The 24,253-nt window shown below is 40.1% G+C and overlaps 2 protein-coding genes across 3 annotated transcripts; both read left to right on the top strand.

The window, feature by feature from the left end:
• The first annotated feature begins 9,220 nt into the window (after positions 1–9,220).
• hoxb8a (homeobox B8a) lies at positions 9,221–16,517 on the top strand. 2 transcript variants are annotated; one of them, XM_004568639.5, is made up of 2 exons: positions 9,221–10,168; positions 14,533–16,517. In XM_004568639.5, the coding sequence occupies exons 1-2, from the start codon at positions 9,736–9,738 to the stop codon at positions 14,940–14,942; spliced, it is 843 nt and encodes a 280-aa protein (XP_004568696.1). In that variant the 5' UTR covers positions 9,221–9,735; the 3' UTR covers positions 14,943–16,517. The 2 variants fall into 2 exon arrangements, with proteins under 2 accessions (XP_004568696.1, XP_004568697.1); XM_004568640.5 differs by having other exon boundaries at positions 9,223–10,168; positions 14,536–16,515.
• A 1,661-nt stretch (positions 16,518–18,178) lies between these two features.
• hoxb7a (homeobox B7a) lies at positions 18,179–24,240 on the top strand. Its single transcript, XM_004568641.3, has 2 exons — positions 18,179–18,804; positions 23,263–24,240. The coding sequence occupies exons 1-2, from the start codon at positions 18,297–18,299 to the stop codon at positions 23,520–23,522; spliced, it is 768 nt and encodes a 255-aa protein (XP_004568698.1). The 5' UTR covers positions 18,179–18,296; the 3' UTR covers positions 23,523–24,240.
• The last annotated feature ends 13 nt before the right edge of the window (positions 24,241–24,253 follow it).

Here is a 24,253-nt window from a genome sequence, read left to right as displayed (position 1 = left end):
TGTGGCTCAGTCTCGTGAAATCATGCTGAATATTGTGGTCCTATTTCCCCAGCAGAGATCTGGCCTACCGTCAAACCCTACCATTTTTCTTTTCAAAAAAAAAAAGAAAAAAAAAGAAGAAAAAACAAAGAAACAATAGGTCGGATGTTGAATCCTGGCAAGGGCCTGCATCCAGTAAAGGGTCACCAGGCTATCCCCCCATGCCTACCTTGGAACATGAAAGCAATACATAACTAGAAACATACCCAGATGTCACCAGGCTTAATATCATCTGTGTCACATATTATCAGGAAATACCAATGTGAAGTAGGCTACTGGAAAAAAAAAACATACATGTTGCTATACTTGCCATCCCAATGAGCAAGGCCGGCGGATCTATGGATGAGTAGAAAGCTATCATTCTCCCTGACCAAGAAAATTAAATTCTATTATTTTCTATGTGTGTTTGCGTAATTGTGTGTACTTGTATGTTTTGTCTTTCTTCTCGTTCTTTTCCCACACAAGGCTCCAACATTGTTACATATTAAGCACTTACATCAGCGTGTCGTCCCTTTCCCACATTTTGATTTTACCCTCTGTCGTCTGGATATGTGTAACTCTGTGGTGGAACACAACAAATAAATAACTTTGCTTGTGTGTCTCCCTAATAATAAAGAAAATACTCTCTGCTCAGAAAACCCTCAGTATTTTCAGGAGCGAGACGATCTGGAAGATGATAAAGGGTAAGAGTTTTCAAAACACAAGTTATTTGGTCTTTTTTGTATAAGGCACTAGATAGGAAAGTAAGAGACTCAGGGGGAGTGGAGCATAGGAAGCAAAGGTCCTTGCAGTGTGGTATAATCTGATTGTTAGGGTTTTCTCTCTCTTTTATTTTCTGTGTTATTGTAGGGTCTTTACCTTACAGTACAAAGCAACTTGTGGAAACTGTTATTGTGATTTGGCACTATATAATTAAAACGGAATTTAATTGCTCTAATTAATTCAATTGAATTGTACAGCAGCACTGTCAAATCATAGTCTGACAGTGACTTTGAAGAAGAGGGTGAGACTGTATATCAGCTAGCTCCAAAACAAGCCTGTTAGCAGCTAGTAATACAAAAAAGTATTTTATGTTTTCGATCCAGCAGTACCAATAAAAAGAGCAGCAATGTACAATGGAAAAAAGCATTTTTGCTCAATTTGCAAGTTTGCTCACAAACAAAAGAATGGAACAGTTTCTAATTGTTAAGGTATTTTAATGGAGGGAGGCGGAATATTTAAAAACACGGACACATGACATAAACAATATAAATTGAATTGCATGTGACAGAGTGAACAATGTGTAGAGAGAGAGTGTATTTGAGTGCCAAGCAAAACAATACTTCAGGTTAGCACATATCTCAGGAATGATTTTGACCCACCCATGCCACGTCTTTGAACAACGTGCTTTACAAGTTAGTTAACAAACACGAGCTCCCTCCTCAGTTTTTCTATAGGATTGTGGTGTGGAGTGGCTAGGTCACTGCTTCTTTAGCCACACATTTGTTGCTGAAGTTTTTGGGTCATTGTCATGTTGGAACACCCATTAATGATCTAACTTCAGTGTTCTCTAAGAAGTTCTATGAATTTGACCCTCAATGTGCTGAAGTCTTCCTGTACGCTTAACAGAAAATTGTTTTCACCTTCATGCCTGATTGTAGAGATGCTGTACTTTGGGTCATATTCAGTATTTCTCTTCCTGCAAACTTAACATGTTGAGTTGATGCCAAAAGCTTGATTTTGGTTTTGTCTGTACTTTCTCCCAGGCCTGTACATCTTCACAGATCCTCCAACATTTCAGTCTACGATATTAGAGGTGCTGCAAAATGTCAATCCATACTGACACAATGTATTGCCAATACCGTGCTTAGTGACTGTGGTCCCAACTGCCTTAGATCATTAACAAGCTCATCCTGTTTAGTTTTGTGCTGATCCATCACCTTTGGGGCTCCAGATCCAGGGCGACTAAGCATTCTTATATTTCTTCTATTTCTGAATAATTGCACCAATGTGTGGCAAGGTCAGATGTTAAACAAATACAAGGCACCTTGAAAAAGTGTACTAAGTCGCATTGGTCTTGTACAGGAAATGGCTACTGAGAACAAATAGGGATTAGATTTAATTTAATGTAATAACTTAATGTATAAGTTATTGAGTCATATAATATTAAAAGCATCTCGAAACTCACTGACAAATTTAAATAAAGGACAAATTATCTAGAAACCCAACTGCCTAACCTGTAACCTTAGTAGGACAATTAATAAGCTCAGCACAGCTTCTGGACATATGTAATGTTAACACTTTAGCTAAAGCATTCATAAGATATTAAATTGCTTAAAACACCACTGAACACAATATGTTACCTGTAATTAAATAAAAGGCAGTTCTGGGAACAGCTTATAGTTATCAAAAGAAACATAACACAGCATAATAAATATATTAACAATCTTCTGTCTGCTGATTTCTTATATATTGATTGTATTCATTAGATTTGAGTTTTTGTTAATTAACATATTTTCCATTTAATTTTGAGTACACCGATTAAATTATTACATACATTTTTAGTTAATAAAATGAAGAATGGTAATAATGGTTGATATTTTTGTGATGGTTCTAATATGAAAGGCTTCTAGGAGGAGCAGTGGAAACAGCTTGTTGGAAAGGATTAGAACTGTGATGGTGACTGCAGTTTGAGCACAGCCTTTCTGCTTCCTCTTGGCCCAACCAATGAAGCCTGGGGATTTAAGCAGATTTAGACTCTGGCCCCAACAAAGACAACCCATAAAACATCTGTGAACTCGACAGCAGATGATTGTGATACTTCTCTGAGGTCTGGCAGGGTCTGAGCTTCATTAAATCCAGAAGCGCCTGGTCTCCTGCATCAGGCCTCCTTCCAGCCTTAGCCTGCTGTCCCAGGGAGGGCAGCTGCAGACTGTTTCAACCTAGTGTGTATGTGTGCACACTGAGGGGAGAACTGTGACACATGGCACAGTAAATCTAGGAGAATACTCCAAGCAGGAGTCCCCCATAACAACATGCACAAAGATCGAGTTAGGTTCGGAATAGTAGTGCAGAAACACAAGGGTGATATTATGGTTATATCTAATGAAGGAAGCAGTACAGTTATTGCGGATAAGAGAGACTTAGTAGCAAAACTGGACTTTTTAAGGAATAAACTGCAGGTAGTTTACCAAGCAAAACATTTGCAGTAGCACAAATTTTTTTCTGAGATTTATTAAAATTTGCACTGTCTATGTAGATTTGTGCACCAGAAGAAATTCCTTTTCTTATTGATCTGTTTTTAATAAAATTCCAACTCTTTGGTCTGGAGTCAATCTTGGTCATAGTGTTGAATTGCAATCCAAAAGCCATCAACTCCAGCATACAATTCCACTGCTAACTCTACTATTTTGTCTGTAATGTATCCCAGCTGTTAGATAATGTAGAGATTCAGATCTGCTCATTGTGCAGTGATTTAGCTGTGTGGCGAAAGTAGGCACAGGTCTCATCATTTCAGTGATATTTTCAGGAACTAAATGGGCTGAACAAGACAAAGCACGTGGTACTATTGCTGGCAAGAAATCATATTTCAGCCCACGTGGATGTGGCCAATCCAGTACATCTTCACTTTATCCTCTCATATTAAGTCCACAGATAATAACTGCCTCTGCTGACACATTCTGGGTGGATCTGAACGCGTAGCAGACCTGCCTCCCCCCCTGCTTTGAGATTCTTCTATAATTCATCAAGCTGTAGAGGAAATCATTCATATTCATAAATTTACTTAAAAAGAGTTATGGTCCTGCTGATATAAATGACTATATGGATCACATCATATCAGCCATTCTGGACTCATTAGCAGTTGGACAGCAAGCCAAGTGCTGTTGGCTGCATCGCACATGTTACAGCTGTCTCTGACTATGCTGAACAACAATAATAATAATAGCATCAAACACAGAAATAATAACAGTATGTGCACATGCGACAACTGCCTATTAAAGCATAGAGAAAAAGAATATAGGACAGAGGAATAAATAACTGCTCAGAAAGCTGAGCATGCTGCTTGTTTCTTACTGAACAAAACTATTAAAGAACTAATAGGACTGGGGCAAAAATTAATTAACAAGAACAATGAAAATAACAAAACTACTGATACAACTACTACTGTTTCGACAAAAAGTAACAATAAGAATACAAAGAGCAATATGTTTACAACTCTTACATCATAAATAAGGAAAGATTTGAAAAAGGAAGTTTGAGAAAAATAAGTAATTCATATCAAACTTCCCAGGACAAATTTCATGTGCAGATTTCATCATTTAATATATTTTCAATAATATTTATTATCTGAATTTTTAACCTCGATACGGGGTTAAAAAAATACAGTGCTTAACAAAGTTATTAGACCAACACCCACTGTATAATAATAATAATAATAATAATAATAATAATAATAATAATAATAATAATAATAATAATAATAATAATAATTATTATTATTATTATTATTATTATTATTATTATTAGTTGCAGTAGTAGTAGTAATTAGTAGTAGCAGTAATAATACTAAAAAAAATAGTTTTTGAATGATGAGCAATCTGTCTGATATAGACAAATAGATATCCGATCGTAAGGTATTCTCTCATTTAAGGCCAATATGTCCGAGCAGCGTTTTTCTATTGCGGCTCTTTTTCTTGTTTGTCACATAACTTATTTTACACACTTCCTATCTTCAAACACGGAAACAAGCAGCAAAAGAGGAGCAGGATGTGCTACGTGTGTGCCTTGGGGGGGAGGGGGGGGGGGTGAATGGGAACGGATGCGTTAGAAGAAGCCGCCACCGACTGTCGTAAAAATAGCGAAGAAGAAGATGGAAAAGAGGAGAATAGGCGGGAGAGACTGAGAAAAGATTCAAGGCGGTGCGGCGCAATAAAAGAATATGACGGCAATAAAAGTTTATAGCTTATAAATTTCTGAAAGTTAAGAACTAAACGGCTGTAAAGCAAACACACCTAGAGAAGAAGAACAGCGAAGCAAGGAAAGCCACAAAGACGGAGGAAATATGAAAGCAAAGTTTCAAATCTCCCTGCTTGATAATTTATTTGAAGCCTTTTGTGAACTTAAGCTGGAGTCATGAGATGAAGGCAAATGTTAGTCCAAACGTTGAAAAATTGTAGCTATATTTAAGACTTCCTGGCTTATAGATAAAAAACAGAGAAAAAAAACTTAGAAAAAAGACAAAACAATAAAAATAAAAACATCCTCCTTCTCCTTTTTAGTTTTCAGCTTCAGGACTTTTATGGCTCTGTAGCCGTTTGGTTCTATGGGCCTATTCTGGCAGCCTTGTGTGTGTGTGTTGTCTTCAATCCCATCTCCCTTTGTTTCTCTCAGATGCATACTTACAGCGGAAGCCATAAAAGCCACCACCACAAACAAAAAGAAAAAAACGCAGACTGCAGACTCAGTCAGACAGATTGAGAGCTGACCAAGTATCGGGCTTGAGCTCGGGCTGTACAGGGTGGGAGGGCAGAGCAATCTCCGCATGTTGCTGAACCGATGGATTGAGCTGCAAGAGGATTTTTGTTTGTTTGTTTGTTTCTCTTTCGTTGTTTGTTTTTCCCTCAAGGGGATTATAAACATGTGATACATGTGCTAAGCTATATTCAGAGACAGAGTCTTATGCTTTTATTACTTATGCTAAGTAATAATGTTATCCTATTCATTTCTCTGTGGTTTTACCATTCGGCAACTTATAGTGTTCACATTCCCACAGAGGTGAAATTGAGGATCTGGGCGGCAGTCTCTTCAGATAATGGTAACAACTGCTTTTTACAGTCTGTTTACAACCTGCAATTTAGCCACCGCGCACACACGCGCACACACAATCACGCCACAGGTCCCGCCAAACATTAAAGAAGCAATCATGCGCTGTAATAAAACCGGTTTGTCTGCACTGAACTGGATACAGAGTGGGAAACACACTGTTCACTTTACATCACTGCGGCTTTGCTCATTTGAAAATAGAAAATCAGGGTAACCAAAACACAATTTCAAAATACCATTAAAAATGAAAATAGCTTTCTATTTTCTTTGACGCTTCATCATTAACCTACTTACTTCCTCTCTTAATTAACTGTAAATAGTGGACTGAAGTGTCACAAAAATATAGTATTAGGATCCATATAGTATCAGTCATTCATTTATAATCTGAGAGAATCTATAACTGACGAGAAGGTCTGAAACTTTATATGTACAACATTAGTTACTTATAACATTATCTTATGCACATTTTTGGCAAGTTACATGCCTTTGTATTTGTATATATCGCGGTTATGATAAAAAAAACCCCGCTAACTATATTAGAAAAAAATAAAAACATAAATTGTATATTTATGTGTACATTAGTAAATCTATTATATGCAAACCGTTACATAAAGTCTAGAAGCTAATCGTCCTGGGATTAAACGTAATCTATTTTAGGTGGGCTATAAAACCTTACATAAAGAAAAGTGTAGTGTGGCGTAAAGAACACAGATAAAAAGCTGCAATCTTAAAAATTATAGTTTTTACTGGTGTTACATTTAATGTGGAGGTTCCTGGTTTGAATTTATTCGTTTGTTGTTGGTTAAAGAGGTGTCCTTGAGACAGAAAAATAAATCTATTATCTTTAGTTCACTTTTGCTTTTGGGGCAGTGTTTTGTGGTATGAAAGTAAGGCAAGTACAGTAAATTTCATAATGCCAGAAAAAAAAGAAGTATATCAGCTACTGGCTGCTTTAAGCGGATTATTTCCCCTTTAATTTCCAGAAACACATTAACGTGCCACGGATCTGTTTTCATTTCACTTCATTTTTTTCGCCACAAATCCCAAATCGACCCTCGCATCAGACTCACAATTACGACGCAGGGTTTTATTTTAAAGCATCTTATTTAGCTTTATGTGCCGACATAATAGAACCATAAAGCCACATTAGAGGCTGTCTTCCTCCCCTGCGGCCTTACTGTAGCTGACCGCTTGATGGCACTCTTGCTTCACGGATATTTCAATTCTCGATGAGGCTTTCCCTGCCTTGACGGGAAAAGGATTCATTTGAAGGGGGCGAAACTGGGCCTATTCCATTTTGATGTTTTGTAAAGATTTATTTTAAAGAAGAAGATGATACTTTTTGATTTTGGTTTAGGAAATTCGGATACCTGATGACATTTTTTTTTCACTTTGCTTTAGAACAAATAGTGAAATCTGAAGTAGTTGTAGGGCGTTTTACAGCGCAGTGGGCGAAGAGGAAGAGGCTGAGGCCTTGAAAAAACTAATAACCCATTGGTATGCGGGATATGTATTTTCAGAATTCTCATTGAAGACCTTGCTGCGGGGTTGTAAAGGTTTGCTCTAAAAGGTGAATATACTATATATGTTTGTCTTAATGGAAACGTTTTATTTTAAATATCATCAAGGCCTTACCTCGTGCGATCATATTCTTCTACCCATTCTCTGATATTTTGATCAGAGTAGATTTAATACGTAGGAATTGTTAGCATTGTTATTTTTCATTTAGTTAATCCCGCTCTAAATGCGCTGCTGTGAGTGTGAACGCATATGTCTAGATGTTTACGGCAGAACTGAACTCTATTTTTCTTTGAGCCCTCGTGCTGTTTTGCCCAGTGTGTGAACATTTAGCTGTTTTTTTTTTTGGTTTTGGTTTTTTTGAGAACCACATTCTCATCTCACCATGTAGATATCAAATCTCATAATCATACTCTTTATTGGAAGTGTAAAACACGGAGTGAAGAAGTTTCAATAAGATCATATTCGGGAAATAAAATATGGCAGCAATTACTCCTCGTAAAGTCAGGCAGACAATCAGCTGATTTAAAGGAGCTCAGTCTGTAATTCTGGCTGTTGCCGGAATTTTGGCCTCTTGTGTCATGGCCGTGAAACGTAAATAAAATCAGTTCTGGTAATTTTAATTCATTTAATGTTTATTTTGGCTGCTTTTAGCAGCGATAGCTCGAAAATAAAATAATATTAACCGAGTCTGAAAACGACTTTAGAGCAGCTGCTGTACTGGAACTCCCATCACAAAGTGGATGAGTCTTGGTAATTAGATCAAATATTTATTTATTTATTGTTGCTGTTGTTATTATTGTGCCGGAATTGAAGGAAGACGAGACGAAAATTATGATACGTAGCAAGGATAGGGCTTTTATGGCCTCCAGTTTTGCAAAGGGCGCGTCGTAAAGCCCCCTTTTTGTTTCTCAGCTGAAAGGACATAAACAAGCAAACCAAGCCCCTCTGCTTTATAATTTGTCTCAGCGTTAGCAGCCACGTTCTCCTCGCCTGTTACATTTGCTGGTCATCCTTGCATATTTATACAAGCACATGATTATAAGAAGACGTGTTTATTTTCTGGCCACACGCAAACATCAGCAGTCGAAACGGAAAGAATAATGCTAAAACCTCAGTTAAATTTATAGGGAAACTCTGGTCTACTCACCCCCCATCTACCCTCCCCATCTCTCGTTTCATTGTGAGTTAAACACTCTCTGTCGGGTTCCCTGATATTTTCACGCCTTCGCTTCCACTGCAACTCCACTTGAAGGAATCAGGGTGAGAAATAAGAACGATTCATTAATGACACACATAAACATAGCAGCACCGGTGCAGCCAACACTAACCTGTGCAAAACTTAAGGCATCGCTTTTTATTTTGGTTGGATAGAGGAGCGGTGTGTGCGCGCGCCCGTGTGTGTGTGTCCTCTTTTCTTGCTTTATATTCTTCACCTTCTTCATCCTGTTCTTCTCCTTCCCCCGTTTCTTCTCCCATCTTTTTTCCTTCTCTCATTACATTTTTATAATCACAGGCGCACAGAGGCTCCGTCAGACGGAAACTATCATCTATCAGTTTATAAGCGCGTGCGTGCGCAAAAAGAACGGGGGAAATTGAAAAAAAAAAGACTCCGCATGTGTTTGTGTGTGGTTTGCGCGCGGGCTGGTGCACACTTGTCGGTATGCCTCGAAACCCAATGGGATGAAGAGCTGATAACAGATGCAAATTATCCTTGAAACACACACACATACACACACCCTGGCCCAGGAGGCGAGAGAAAGAGAGGGCGCGTGAGACACAGCCGGAGAGAGAGCGAGAGAGAGGGGGGGGGGGGGGGGGGGGGGGGTGAGCGAGAGAGAGCGAGCAAGGGAGAGAGAGAGAGGGAGAAGGAGAAAAATATGAAACAACTCATTTGCAGGGGAGTAAATCACGGAAAAGCCGTTTGAGAGCGCGACAGGGCTTACAGCGCAAACACCGGAATTGTGATGCGCACGAGCCCTTCCTTATCCTCTTCTTCTCCTTCCTCTTATTTTTCTTCCTCTGGGCTGGAAATTCTATGGAGTCACTGTGATTATTGTTATATTATTGTTGTTGTGGTGCTGGTTGTGGTTCTCACATTTCCGGCTGCCGTCACCGTTACTCACACCGCAACCGACTCGTCTGTTGCCGCCGTGAGGTGGAAAATACTACAACAACGGTCACTTACACCGGCGGCGGACTTGCCTCACTCTCCCTGCTCACTATCTGTGTGTGTGTGTGTGTGTGTGCCTCAAACCGTACCACAGAAGCAGCAGGAAAAAAAAGAAAACAGTTGAAAGCCACTGGTCTCTTCCTTCACCCTCACTCTGACTCTGCCGAGCCGAACACAAATTAAAACAGAAAACAACACAAAAGATGAGTTCATATTTCGTCAACTCGCTCTTCTCCAAATATAAAAGCGGGGACTCGTTACGTCCGAACTACTACGAGTGCGGGTTCGCGCAGGACCTGGCTGGCAGCCGGCCCACCGTGGTGTACGGCCCGAGCTCCGGCGCCACCTTCCAGCACGCTCCGCAAATCCAGGACTTCTACCACCACAGCGCCTCGACGCTGCCCAGCAACCCATACCAGCAGAGCCCGTGCGCGGTCACATGCCACGGTGAACCAGGGAACTTCTACGGATACGACGCCTTGCAGCGGCAGACACTTTTCGGCACCCAGGACGCGGATCTGGTTCAGTACAGCGACTGTAAGCTGGGAGGCGCGCCCGGACTCGGGAGCGAGGACGCGGAGGGCACCGAGCAGAGTCCCTCGCCGACGCAACTCTTCCCTTGGATGAGGCCGCAAGGTGAGGAAATGGCGAGTCTAGTAAATTTTTTCTCTTCTTTTTTCCCTCCAAACCATAGAACTTCACTCCTACAAAGCAGTCTGCAGTAAGAGCAAAGCTGCTTGTCCTCCAGGAACCGAAGGCAGAAAATATAATCATACAGGGAGCAGGAAATAGTGGGAGAAAGTTGGAGAAGTTGTTTTGAAAGCAGCAATTTAGGGAGAACAATTAGAGGTTCCTGCGTTCAAAGTGGGGAAACAATAGCACGTTTATGGTTTTATTGGTAGCAGCAAAACATGTGTGAATGACTTTAGGGTTTAATTGCACCGTCCCAAACAGAGAGAGGAAAAGCCCCGGGATAAGAAGGGGGGTGATGGAAAATAGACAAGAAACGGGGAGAAATGGTGGTTGACGAGGGGGAACTGAACCTCAGTGCCTCCAGTTAGAACTAAACGCAGAAAATCTTAGTTTCAACAGACAGGAAGAAGATACCGAGATGTTGAAGGTAGTTGTTTCCAGCCTCACCGACACATTTTGGACATGCAGCTCTGACCCCGGTTAAACTTTTACTGGGCTTTGTTTTTTTCGGTTTACGACTTGCCTGTGGTGGGATTATTTGGCTACACGGTGGTCAGTTGTCTACAGAGCTCAGAGAATGCATGTGAGAACAGAGAGAGCATTTTTTTGCCATTGCACAGCGTCTGTGGTTTCTAAATTCACAGACCTCGCGTAACAAAATTATCCCCCAGCAGAAGTCCCTCGGATTCATATTTAATTCGCTTTTGTGTTTTGTGGTGCAAAAAGCCATTGATATATAGATGAGGCCGGATCGGTTCAACTCCTTCACATTATAAATCACGTAAGATGCATAAATGTGACTTTCTTTGAAAGAACTGTTTTAAAGCAGAGCCGGGTTCTAATTTATAACGTAAAGCAGCACCACAGTCAGACCTAAAGACTTGTGCAAGTTGGCATTTTTGTTTTTTGTGCTTTGAAGGGAGAGAGTGAATGGACTGGCATGTATAGTAGCCTGTTTTGTCTGAGTCCATATCTCTCTCTCCTGCTCTGTGTGTGAGTATGTGTGTGTGCGCGCGCGCTTATTTTATGGCTTATGTTCTCGGCTGTATTTTCAAAGTAGGGCTGCAGACGCTGTTATGACCTGTGCTGAACTTTTGTGACTTCAAGCTAATGATCATAAAATTAAAAATAAATAAATAAAACAACAACTCAGATGTGTATTAATCTGAAGCTACCTTCTCTCCATCCTTACAGGATGCAGCTTTTTACCCAGCTGCTAAAGAACCTAGCAATAATAATAGCGGGCAATTCACATTTACGCACGATTTAGCAAAGCGTTTCCTACAACATTTCCGCCTCAGCGTTAGTGTAAATTCTGGTATTTTACATCTTAAAACGATGTACTTGCTCGACTCCCTGCTTATCATAACTGTGTGTGTAAAGTCTCTTTACAAAAACAGAAACAAAATAAAATAATGATAAAATGGAGACGCACCAGAGACCGAGCGGACTAAGGTTTTAGTCTTTTTACTCTTCTTCCCCTTCCATTTCATTTTATATATATATTACACCCCTCCTTTGGAATATATATATATATATATATATATATATATATATATATATATATATATATATATATATATATATATATATATATATATATATATATATATATATATATATATTCCAAAGGTGGGGTGTAATATCAGAGTTTGACTGTAAACTTGCGAACATGAGCCAGTTTTACGACTTCACCCCTGTGGTTGGAAGTCTTGATAAATGATTTCTCTGTACGACCTTAAACATGACACAAAGAGAACAGAAATGTGATTAGGCCAGCTAATAAATGTCTATGTGTAATGGTATTAGCTCCCGTTGGCCCAGCTTTCACTGGCATCTGCTGTCTCCTTCCTCAAATGTCATCTCCCGTACATTTATTTAGTATTTGTTCCAGTGGCTTTGTAAAGGAAAACAACTAAATTTGTTTCATTACTGTAAGCTTATAACAACATTTTCAACAATACAGCATGCCACAAAGGTAGCATATATTCTTAATGGAAAAAACACAAGCTAACATTTATATGAGAAAGATAAGTAGAACTATTATTCTACTTATCTTTCTCATATAGACACATATATTCTTCGAACACAGGCTGTACGTAAACGGCGAGGATTGAAGGTTCAGTTCCTCGTGGTGTTGCGTCGTAAGAAACTGTATAGCACGGCTACTGTCACACTCCTCTGACAACACACACAGAGGACCTCTACACCGCTTACAACTTTTTGCATTTCCATGTCTAATCTTTTCCCGCGGCTTGTTCCCATATTGTGGACATGTAAACTTTGTGCTCTTTTTAAAAATTAGACCGCAACCTGTACAACTGTACACATCTTACAACTGTAAGATGTGTTCTTGATACAGTGTAGTGCAGGAAATTTCAACATTTACCTAGTCACCCCTAGTGTCACCCCTAGTGTCACCCTATATCAGAGTGGTCGACTATATGAGACTATGCCCTCAAACTTTACTTAAACCCTTACATTTTAGCGTTGCGGAGAGATAGTTGTCTGCATGTGAAATGGGGGCTGTAGACCCAGAGTCCACTAGAAGTCCATTAGAGGCTTGACGACCCCCCGTCCCCAAAAAACAAAAACATCAAATATGAATTTTCTCGCTCTCTCATAAAACATTCTTATTAGTCCAATACGGTTCAACGTGTTCCCAGATCGATGGTCTTCGAGCACGATTAGCGACAATCAATACAAAACTTGTAAAAGCTGAGTTTCCCTTCAGAGCAATACTTTGGACGCAGCCTTTTTTACTTCAAAGCTTTTATGGCCACTGGCATATTTTGTCCATGGCACGGCGCTCCCTTTTTATGACATAATAATAAAGGCGAAAGACAAACATGTTTATGGAAATATAATCACTTACACAAATGTCCTCTTTGTATAAACCGTGGAGATACTGCTGCCAGGCTGTCATGGTTAAATGTGTCGTTTTAATCGTCCACTTTACGCTGAAACAACTTGGAGTTTATTAACAGCCCCAAGATGTCATGTTGGATGCATTTTAGCTTAACCTTTAGACATTATTTCAATTTAAAACATCGCCCAGTTTGTTGAAAAATGTACCTTCCAAGGGTTTATATAAAATGATACGAATGCCAGAAAACAACCAAACCATATCAATAGACTACAGCACAATGCGGACCTGCATTTAGCAAATGTTTTGAGAAATAGTTCCTTCTTATTCCAAAATTTCATTGTGGGCATCTTTTAAAGTCCTTAGAAAAGACCTTTAGGCTCCTCTCAAATACGCTGAGTATTTTTCACGTTTGAAAAGCATTTACGATGCATTTATAGTACTAAATATTTATATGCACAAGGGGAAGTCTTCAGTTGATTTGTCTACATAAGAGACGTCTTAATTACTGCAGTAAAACCGGCTGAGCGGTATAGAGTTTCAGTTTTTAGACTCGTGTTCAAAGAGCGCGTGCGTCCATTTTTACTGTGCTCTTGTAACTTCACGTACGGCTGTCACATAATTTCACAGCGCCTGCATTAAACTGTTTTTTTTCCTTTGGCACATGCGTATTTGATCCAGACTGCAAATTGTATAACACTGGACGATGTCTCGCTTTGTGAGTCGTGTTCATTTCTGTCTGTAAACGAGCCTACTGTAATTGGCACGAAAGCTAATTCCCCATCATTAGCAGAACAAAGAACTTGTTGGAGGAAAAGCGATGACCTGGGAGTGTACATGCCAGTAGACGCCTCCAACAAGGTGAGGTTTAGACGTACAAGGTGGCAATTTGTGTATAGTGTTGAAATTGTTATAAGAGCAATATGAAATATAGACATGTAAACATTATAAGTTAAAGGTCAACACGAAAGGAGCCATAGCAAGTAGACAAAAAGCACTGATTTAGATGGGAGAATTTAGCAACACTTTGGAAACTTATTTTCAGGCAAAGTCATCAAACGTTTTTTGTTTGCTTAAGTTAAATTTCATCCACATCCACCACTCTTTTGTGTATTAAAATCAGAGGCGTTTCAAAATGACCGAGGAGACTTTGCTAACACCACGGTGCACTCACTACAATATTCGCAGTCAGTTGATATTGGTAAAGGTACAGTAATACGTCAGAAATAATGAGAGCATTACCAAATCCATAAGAAAAAGAAACACTCAAAATATCACGAAGGCGAAGGTAAATTTTCACGAAAACCTGAAAGTGCTGAAGGTTTCCCACGCAAGTGCATTTGAGTGCGTGTGTGCGTGGTGTCAAGTTGATTATTAGACATGGAAGAATGAAGTTTTGTGTCTAACAATTTTCTCTCTTCACTCTCCCACCTTCCCCCAGTAGCTGCTGGCAGGAGGCGGGGCCGCCAAACCTACAGTCGCTACCAGACCCTGGAGCTGGAGAAGGAGTTCCTGTTCAACCCCTACCTGACCCGGAAACGCCGTATCGAGGTGTCGCACGCGCTGGCGCTGACGGAGAGGCAGGTGAAGATCTGGTTCCAGAATCGGAGGATGAAGTGGAAGAAGGAGAACAACAAGGACAAGTTCCCCAGTAGCAAGAGCGAACAGGAGGCAGTGGAGAGGGAGAGGAGGGAGAAGGAGCTGCGGGATGGCGTCAGCGGCGGAGGTGGCGGTGGTGCAGGAGGAGGAAGTGGAGAAGGAGGTGGTGGAGGAGGCTCGGTGGCAGGCACAGCGGGGTCACAGGCTTCTGTGAACGACGATTGCTGCGAGAAAAGCCACAAGCAAATGTAGGGGAGAAAGAAAATGGGGTAGATGGGGACAGGGTGGGTGTAAATGTTAGGCAGGATGGGGTGAGGGGTGGGCTGTTTTTTCTTAACTGAGGCCACTGGACTCCCCTGCTGTCTCCACGATTCAATCGTTGGAAGGGAATGTGAGTTTCTAAAAATGGTGACTGGCTAACTAGATGGACTTGAGAGGAAAAAAACGTGACAATGAAGCAAGAAAACATAGTCTACACTAGTGTTTAAAATAAACTTAAAAAGAAGAAAAAAAGATAGCTTTCTTTCTTTGTGGAACAATTATCGTGGAAACATTTCTATATTGTTAGAAGTTAATCATTAACAATTTTATCTTTGGCAGCTGTATAGTTTTTAAGTTAAAATGATGATGATGATGATGATGATGATGACGACGATGATAATGGTGCACTTTTTACTGTACTTTTCACTTCTATGTTGTTGTTATGGCAATGATTGATGATGATGGTGATGACGTAGCAATTAATGAAATTTCCAACAACATGAAACTGCCTATTTATGCCGTTTTAGTAGGTCGGGTCTCTTTTTTACACCCTCTAACTGTCGTTTTTTCCCTTTGTTTATTTGTTTGTTTTCTTGTTTTATTTTGTTTTTTGATTGGTGGTGTTTGTCTTATGTTGTTTTCTCTTTGGGGAGGGGGGTTAAACGCATGCGCGCAGTGCAGATTCAAAAGCAAGAACATTTATAAGAATAAAAATGGGAAAATGTGATAAAAAGTCGAAGCTGAGGGTTCCTTTTATGTCTTCGTATAATCGTATAATCCCCGCCTTTCATCTTTTGTGTGGCACTCTCCATCCTTTCCCGCATCCTTCCATCCTTTTCCTTTTTATCCCTCTTCACTCTATCACCACGCAGACTTGCCAGACCGCTCAGTTCACGAGGCCAAACATTTAGCCTTGACTCGGAAATCTCTTCTTAAAACAACAGACATCCACCCTCTTATACCCTCACGGTGACACACTCGCGCACAATCCTCATCCTTCCAAACATTACTTTATTTATGGCGTGCCACTCCACCTGCATTTACATTATTAGAGACCTCTAAAGTTATCATTACACCGTCTTCCATCATCATCACGGTGATACTTCAGATCCGATTGTTTCCATATGGGAAGCTCAAATTCAGGGAGCATGCGCTTGTCCGCATTCACCTAAACTGTAGCGTATCCGTGAAGTCTGGGTTTGAATGCTATCAAATCACTGAATATTTGGCTGGTCGGGTTTTCAGGCGTTGGCTGGAAGACAGATTCAGAGTAAAGCTTTAATAGGACGACAAATAGGCTTCGAATAATTGCACAAATCTAACAGGCTTTGACATATTGAGGCAAAGTGGACCACATGTGCAGTTTCCACAATAAAAGCACATGCACTAATGTATACCTAAATGTTCGAAATATTTCATTCTGTTTGTCATTTTTAGTTTTAAAGTAATGAACCACAGTTAAGAAGCCTGTACTTGAAAATATAATTTCAGAGTACATATTTACAGACTGCACTTGTTCATTTCACTAGCTGGGCTTATGTCCTCAGTTTAGGTTTGACAGCGTTTAAGTAGATAAAGGCGAATGGCTCAAACATGAATTAAGCTGCGGTTTGGAGAAGGCCTTGGAGGGGACCCGTGGCGGCTCCCGGGCCTGGCAGATACTCATACTAATGAGAAGTGAAGACGTGAAAGAATTGAAAAAAAAAAAAAAAGGCGGGGGGGGGGGGGAGTGGGGCACCAAAACGAGAACGAACGGCTTGTAGAACTGGGATAATGATGTGGTCCCGCTTCTGAAATTCAGATATTTTATGTCCAATAATATTTTACCAGCAGGAGATAGAGACACACTGTAAATGAGGGATATGGCAGTTGTAGTTGTCAAAATATAAATGTTTTGGGGCACACTGGACAACATTTCCAAGGAGTTTTTTTTTATCATATCTGATTGGTGAGCTAAGTAATCATGACTGATATATTTCTGATTTAATAAGCACTTTAAGTATGATCAAAGCATACTATTAAAATATCTAATCTCGGCGGGGGGTTCCTGATGTTAAACAACTGCATGCAAACGTCATAGCCATGCTTTGCGATCTTGTCCTGCTACATGAACAGTTAAAACCGAGACAGATGCCACCTTTTTTCAGAGGTTGAAGCGTACTACATCCGATTATGTCTGACTAGTCACCAAAAACAAATCTTTTTTTCTCAATCCTCAAACTCTCCCTCGTTCTTCCAGTTCATAACTCTTATTTAGACTCAACGCGCAGATTTAATCCTGATTGAATTGAATGCTGCGTGGAAATTGAACATCTAAGGACGTAGCAGAGCACCTGCACGCTAGGTGAGTTTCTCTGAATCTACGAGGGCGCAGGATTCATTAAAGCTGAATTCAAGAGTAAAGGTGATTTATGAAACGGCATAGAGAGGTGCGCTTTGTGTTCTTCGGTGAATTTGTATAAGATCAAGACTCGGTATGCTTGTTCTTGAAACCATATCCATTACTCGTTAACTTTTGTTTGCCTGCTTTATAGTTGGAGCGTGATATGGTATGAGCAATATTAAAACGTAATTTTTTTTTTTATATTAGTGGAGAGATTTCATCTTTCACCGTTGGCTCACAGAATTATTTTCAAAGTGACACCTTTGGACTGCTTCCATTAAACGTTATCTGTTGTTTGCATTACATCCTCGTCTATCACTCTGCCTGTACTGACCAGACAGCAGCGGCCCACTGCAGGCACACAACAGCTCGTCTGTTCTGCTCTCTGCATGTGTGGTCCCCTCAAACCATGAGCCGGGACAAGACACTGAGAACAAGAGAATTCCGTTTTCTGTTGAAGTCTGCTCGGCTGCTTCGCATACGTTCCAATTGTTCTTCTTCTAATAGTGTCCTCTGCTGTTTGTTTGAAGCCCATTTCAAGTATGGCAGTTAATGATTTAGCTTTGAGTTGAATATTTGTCAGATTTCAGTCTTCTTGGTTTCTAGGTGATTGGCGAAGATTCTGAGTTGCCCCGACTTTTTTGTATAATGTTCTACATGTTGTAGGAGTCACTCCCTGTGATCCCTTTATGATTTTGCATCCGGAGGGAAACCCCGTCCGCCATTGGACATCTTGACATCACATGGACGCTCCGTCACGTGTTCTTGGAGGCAATGGGAGGTGGGGGATGAGAAATACAGGGTGGGGTGATTGTGTGTGTGTGTGTGTGTGTGTGTGTGTGTGTGTGTGTGTGTGTGTGTGTGTAAAACTATAGACAGTAATACCCCACCAATAATTCACTATCGCTCCTAAAAAGATCGACATTCAACCACCCAGGCCCACAAATCACCGGAGCCAAATTATGAGTTCGTTGGACTTCGCCAACGCGCTGTTTACCAAATACCAACAATCCACAATGAGCTGTGGACTGCTTTCAGCGGACACTTCAACTTCTCACTGTCCGTCTTCTTCTCCTTTTCCCGCCGTGTCTTCTTCGTGCGCCTTCGTGTCCAGAGGATATCGCCACCATTATGCATCCAGTGAGAGAGGCAGCAGCAGAGTCCAGTTTCCTCCCTCTTCTTCTTCTCCTCCCTCTTCCTCTTCTCCTTTATCATTTGGGTCTTCTCTTTCGGGACTAAACGGGGGCATTAGGGGTGTTGAGGCTACAGAAATATGCTCAGCAGGAGGTTATAACTCACTGGGAGTTCGGCCGTTGAGATGCCCCGCAGAGCTGTTCCCACTCAATCGGACTCAGTTATGCTCGCTGGCTCCGAAGCTTCCTGAGCCGACCTCCAGGAGGCAGAGCAGCCCCGATCAAAGAAGGCTAAACCACGAGAGACTGCGTATTTACCCCTGGATGAAAAGCTCAGGTGAGGAGAGATGGGGATAGAAAGTTATGAGAGGTGATGAGGCGCCCTCCCCTCTCGTCAGCTGGGAACACAGGGAGGTGAACTAAGAAAGAGAACTGAGTGTGTGTGTGTGTCCTTGTTCATTAAACGGTCTTTAAACTGTTGGCCCGGTTGCGCAGCGGCCACTGTGGGTTGATGAACTATGCCTGTCAGGGTCTTTTTGCAACTATTTTACAGCACCCCTACCCACTCTGCAGTTCTTTTATGGCTCTGCCATAATGCCATAAAACCAGAATTTAAGACTTTATGAATATTCATGAGGTGATATTGTGTTTAAAAGGGGGGCAGGGTGGAGCTTTATTCTGACTGTTTGAAAATGAAGAAAAATAGTTTTCACCTGGCCGTCAGGAGTGGAATCATCACAGTCAGTGTTTGGCTCAGCTCACCTCATCCTTATGTTTCACTGTCTGCACAAACCAGTCCGCTGAAAGCCCATTGTGCTATTGTACTGTCACACAATAAGCTAACCACTACAAACACTATAAACTAGCAGATCTTTGAAGGCTTGCTCTTTCCCACGAACTGATCTGGCATGCCGACATCGAGCTGTATGCAAAATGGATACTGAGTCTCGAACTACAACAAAGATACCATGTTTTGTTTTTATAACTGGTAAAATTGAACATGTGATACAATATGGGATGTAGGTTAGGAATACTGTTGCGTAAAACCTCCGTAAAAGCGCTGAAGATATCTTTGCCCCACACAGTAAACAGTCACGTGGAATCATATAGGAGAGAAGTGAAAAATGTTAAAGCTTGCCTTGCCTCGCAGGTGAGAACCTGAAGGTTCTTCCTGCGCTTTTAAGTGGCACTATTATAAAGATGTATGGTCAAAGCTGTCATAAAAGGAAATCTTATAACCAAGTATTTGTTAAATGATTAATGTACACTTACTCTGTGCTTTACTTTATGTTTTTACGATAAGAAAAAAGCAAAGACAAGTTTCGTGTGTAGGGGACCCAGGTTTCACTATTATTTATTGTCACCATACAGTCCTCCTGTCCCACAGCCCCCGTGTGGGTGCTTATCTCACTGACAGCATAACAAAAAATTTGAAGTGTCTTTCATTTCAAGAGCTCCATAATGTATAAACATTAAACTGTAAAGAATGAAGAAATTATTTTGGAGTTTCACGTTTTCAGGCAGAAAAGTGAAAACAACGTGTGTCATATAGAATTATAAAAACTTAGTAATGGACAAATAAAATACTAGCCCACATATTGTGGCCTACAAATATAATTAGAATATTTTACCAAGATTAATTAAAAATCTTTTAAAAAAAGAAGTGGTGGGAAATCACAGGCAGGCACTGCAGAGGCACTGCAAAATCCGTATTGTTGTTATTCCTAGTCTTCTCTATTTTTATTTAATGTGTATTGAGAGACCGAGTGTTCTGAGGTCGAATCAGCCAATCAATTTATAGATGTTGATTTAGATCCAGGCATCCGAAGATGACTGGACAGAGAAGACCCGGATGTTCCCGTTGATAGTGTTGATTAAGGAGACTGCTGGCCTCTCTCTTCGAATGTGTATGTGCGCACAAGCACACCAACAGACTTCTTTTCAATTACTTCGTTTTGGTTTCCCGTGTGTGTGTTTGCACCAGAGAGAGAGTAAGCAACAGCAAATCCCCTTGTTGTCACTGACTGCCAGAGAATTCCAAATCTGGCTCAAGAAAATCACTGCTGAGCAGAAAATATTACCAGCGAAAATGAATTTCACTCTCACTCACACACACACACACACACACACACACACACACACACACACACACACACACACACACACACACACACACACACACACACACACACACACACACACACAAACTAGCAAAACATGTCTAGGTGCTGACAGTTACACATACTGATCTGTGGCACAAACCCAGAGGAGACTGCACACACTGAGATACTCGACAATATTCTTGGTGAGCCTTTAAGTGCAGGTTATCGACTTTCTCTTTAAGGACAATGAGAGCAATGTGTATGTAGGCATATATGTAAACAAATATGAGTTTATGTTTGTAATTACTCTCCTTCAATCATTATTAATTATTGTTATGGACTGTGAGTTAAGGGGAAAAAATACCATATAACGTGTATACGTGAAACAGGAGAAAACAGTGAGATATCCACTGACATGAATAAGAATAAACAGATAAACGCATGAACCAGCCAGTTATTACAATGTCCTCAAACACAAATAGCAGCTGCAAGAATGGAAGTAACTGGAAGTATTTTTTAAATTAAATGTATTGATTACATTCATAAATACATTCCCTGAAATGTGTATTTAATAATTACATCTAAAAAGGTGGAAAAACAAATAACCGTGGACAGGAAATAAACATCAGAACATCATATTCTCTTTTAGCATTTGAATGTGACAAGGTTGGTGTCTGTGTGTGTGAGAGAGAGAGAAGAGAAAGAAAGAAAGAACAACAAACCAAAAAAAAGAAAGAAAAGAAATTGAGGGCTTTTGGCTGAGTGAGTTGACATTCACAGTGGTGCAGTGTTGTCTCACAACAAGATGTCCCTGCGCTTGAATCTCCTCTAGGGACATTCGCCGTGATGCGTGCTCTCTGTGTCTTTCTCTTCAGATACTCTGTCATACTAAAACAGTGCATGGCATTATGCCATTTTAAATCGACCACAGGTGTGTGTGATCATGAATTGTTATATGTTATTTGTCTGTGTTACCTTGTCACAGATTAGCAGTATTTCCAAGCTATATCTGTCTTCTTGCCCTGTGAGACCTGGAAATCGAATAAGTGGAAGGAAATGGATGGAGTCAAGATTCTTTTACAAGCTCATAGACTGATTTTTACCCAAAAGATTTTATTTCCTAATTATATATAATTAGGAAATGAAATCACATCATGCATAATCACACACACACACACACACACACACACACACACACACACACACACACACACACACACACACACACACACACACACACACACACCTACCTTTCGTAAGTATGTATTTAATTTTTGCTTTTTGGTGAAATTTATACACACAGAAAGGAATGATGGCAAATCACAGACAGGCACTGCAAATCCTTTATTGTAATTTCTTAAATTTTGGTTTTGATATAGATTTTATGATTGCACATCTGTGATATATGATTCTTGTATAGTGACAAGTACAACAGACAAAGATTCATGAGCTGTGCTTCCATGTCATACAGTCAATGTCATTTAGGCAGAATAAGAACACATTCATCAGAAGACCAGACATTCTGATTAAAAAAAAACTAACCTTTAATAGATTTTATCTATATATATTCACTAAAAGTATTTCATTGTCTTGAATGGTATTCAAGCTACAGCTGCAACTTTATTGGGTTCACCTACAATTCACATAGTAGAAGAAAACGTTTAGTCAATACAACTTTTATTTATTTTTTGTATGATCATTTTGGAAGAGATAGTTTTACTGTCAATATAAAGCGCCTTGAGGCGACTGTTGTGATTTGGCGCTATATAAATAAAATTGAATTGAATTGAATAGTTTGTTTTGAAGCTGTACAGAACACATTACAATAAGGGGACTAGATTTGTCTAAAGGTTTTTCACAAAAATTATATTTTCAGTACATAAAAATACTCAGTCATCATTCCTAATGATAAATATATATTTGCCCCATTAATGATGTCTTTATAGACAATGATGTTGATACAGATTGTGATCCGTCCATCATGTGTAAATATTTTACAGGAACCATGTAAAATACCTTCTCGGTTGCTATACCTAGATTTTCACTGGGTTACACCTAAAAATGTCGTGCACTGTGATCCCAATTGAAAATCGTCCAGTACACAATAGATTTCCACTGATCTCTAAATGTCATGGGTGCAGTACAAGAAGCTTTCTTTTACTGCGATGTGCAGAGGAAATGCGCTTGGACGTTTTTGTGGCCGGCAAATGACCTTTGAGATTTAAAAATGTGACCTATTTTTTTTTTAACCTTCAGGCGATGTGTGACCTCATAAACACAGGAGGTCAATGCAGTTTCACGGATTCATGCATTTTTCACAAGAAGAGGCTTTTTTCTTTAGTTTTAAATTGAATTAACAGTTCTCTACCAACATTGCCATGTGCACGTGTCCGTTTACACTGACTGTATTAATTAGTTAAAAATTACACATCAGTAATCACAGTCAGACTGATTATGCCCGTTTCTCTAAATTCTTTCATTATTTTTGTAGGTGAAAAGGATAGAAGTATATCTCAGACAGGCAGAAGCTGAAACTACGCGTTTCCCCATCATTTAAAAGTTTTTCGGGTTTGCCAGAAAGTGGAGTCGAAAACTAACCGACGAGTCAACAAGCGTTTTTTAACCTACATCATATTTCCTAATCTTTCGAGGAAGATTTTGTTTTGAAAGAGAATGTGTTTTCTTCTGTCCAGTCTCTGACAGACGAAGAGGCCAACAGACGTACACGCGGCATCAAACCCTCGAGCTGGAGAAGGAGTTCCACTTCAACCGGTACCTAACGCGTAAACGGCGGATAGAGGTCGCGCACGCTCTCGGCCTCACAGAGAGACAGATCAAGATCTGGTTCCAAAATCGGAGGATGAAGTGGAAAAAGGAGAACATTGTGACGAAGAGCGGCGCCCCCACAGCAGTGAGTCGAGAAGAAGAGGAGGCGGTCGATGAGGAGGACTGATGTGTGACCATAGATTTTAAGAGATAAGAAAAATGTATCAGAATTTACAGGATAGGACCATTTTCAACAAAGAACTCTTCTGTTACAATTCAAGAATCCTAGACTCCTTCGTGTTATTACCTCAAGTGATTTGCGGCAGAAAGGCACGAGATGGTTGTTGATGCAATGAACAGCAGCACTTGTGACTTCTGTGGATTCGTGTTATATCTATTCCATGTGCAGTTATGTATGTATATATTTTTATGTTTGAAAAAGTCTGAGCCCATAAATCACAATCCAAGAGCTATACTAGCTTTTCGTTTCTGTTATTATTGTTCTTATTATCACTTCAGAGCGAAAGTAGGCAATCCTCTCCGCAATATTTTGATTTGTCCCCTCAATATTTAGCGGAAGAGGTTAATTTATATCCCCCCCTCCCCCCATATTTTAATGCTACTAATAGATTAAAACAGTAAGATTTATTTTTTTAATGACTCAGCAGGTATTCTGCTTAATGGGAAAACTGTAGGAAGAATTGTCCGCGAGCAGTACTGCATTATACTCCTGTTTGTTTTTGTGTTATTTAGTGTCTGAAAGTTCTGTTTTACCTTATAAGACGTTGTTACCATAAATGTATAAAGATAGACCGAGACATTTCATATGAAACATTCATGTGGTAAGGTGCTCCAACAAATTTCGTTGCAGCAGAAGGCTGATTTTTATTTTAAATGATCGCGTTTTTAAAATAAAAT

Source organism: Maylandia zebra, linkage group LG4 (assembly GCF_041146795.1).
Source record: "Maylandia zebra isolate NMK-2024a linkage group LG4, Mzebra_GT3a, whole genome shotgun sequence".
NCBI classification, from domain to species: domain Eukaryota; kingdom Metazoa; phylum Chordata; class Actinopteri; order Cichliformes; family Cichlidae; genus Maylandia; species Maylandia zebra.
The sequence above is the reverse complement of the archived record's forward strand: the minus strand, read 5'-3'. Positions and strand labels throughout refer to the sequence as shown.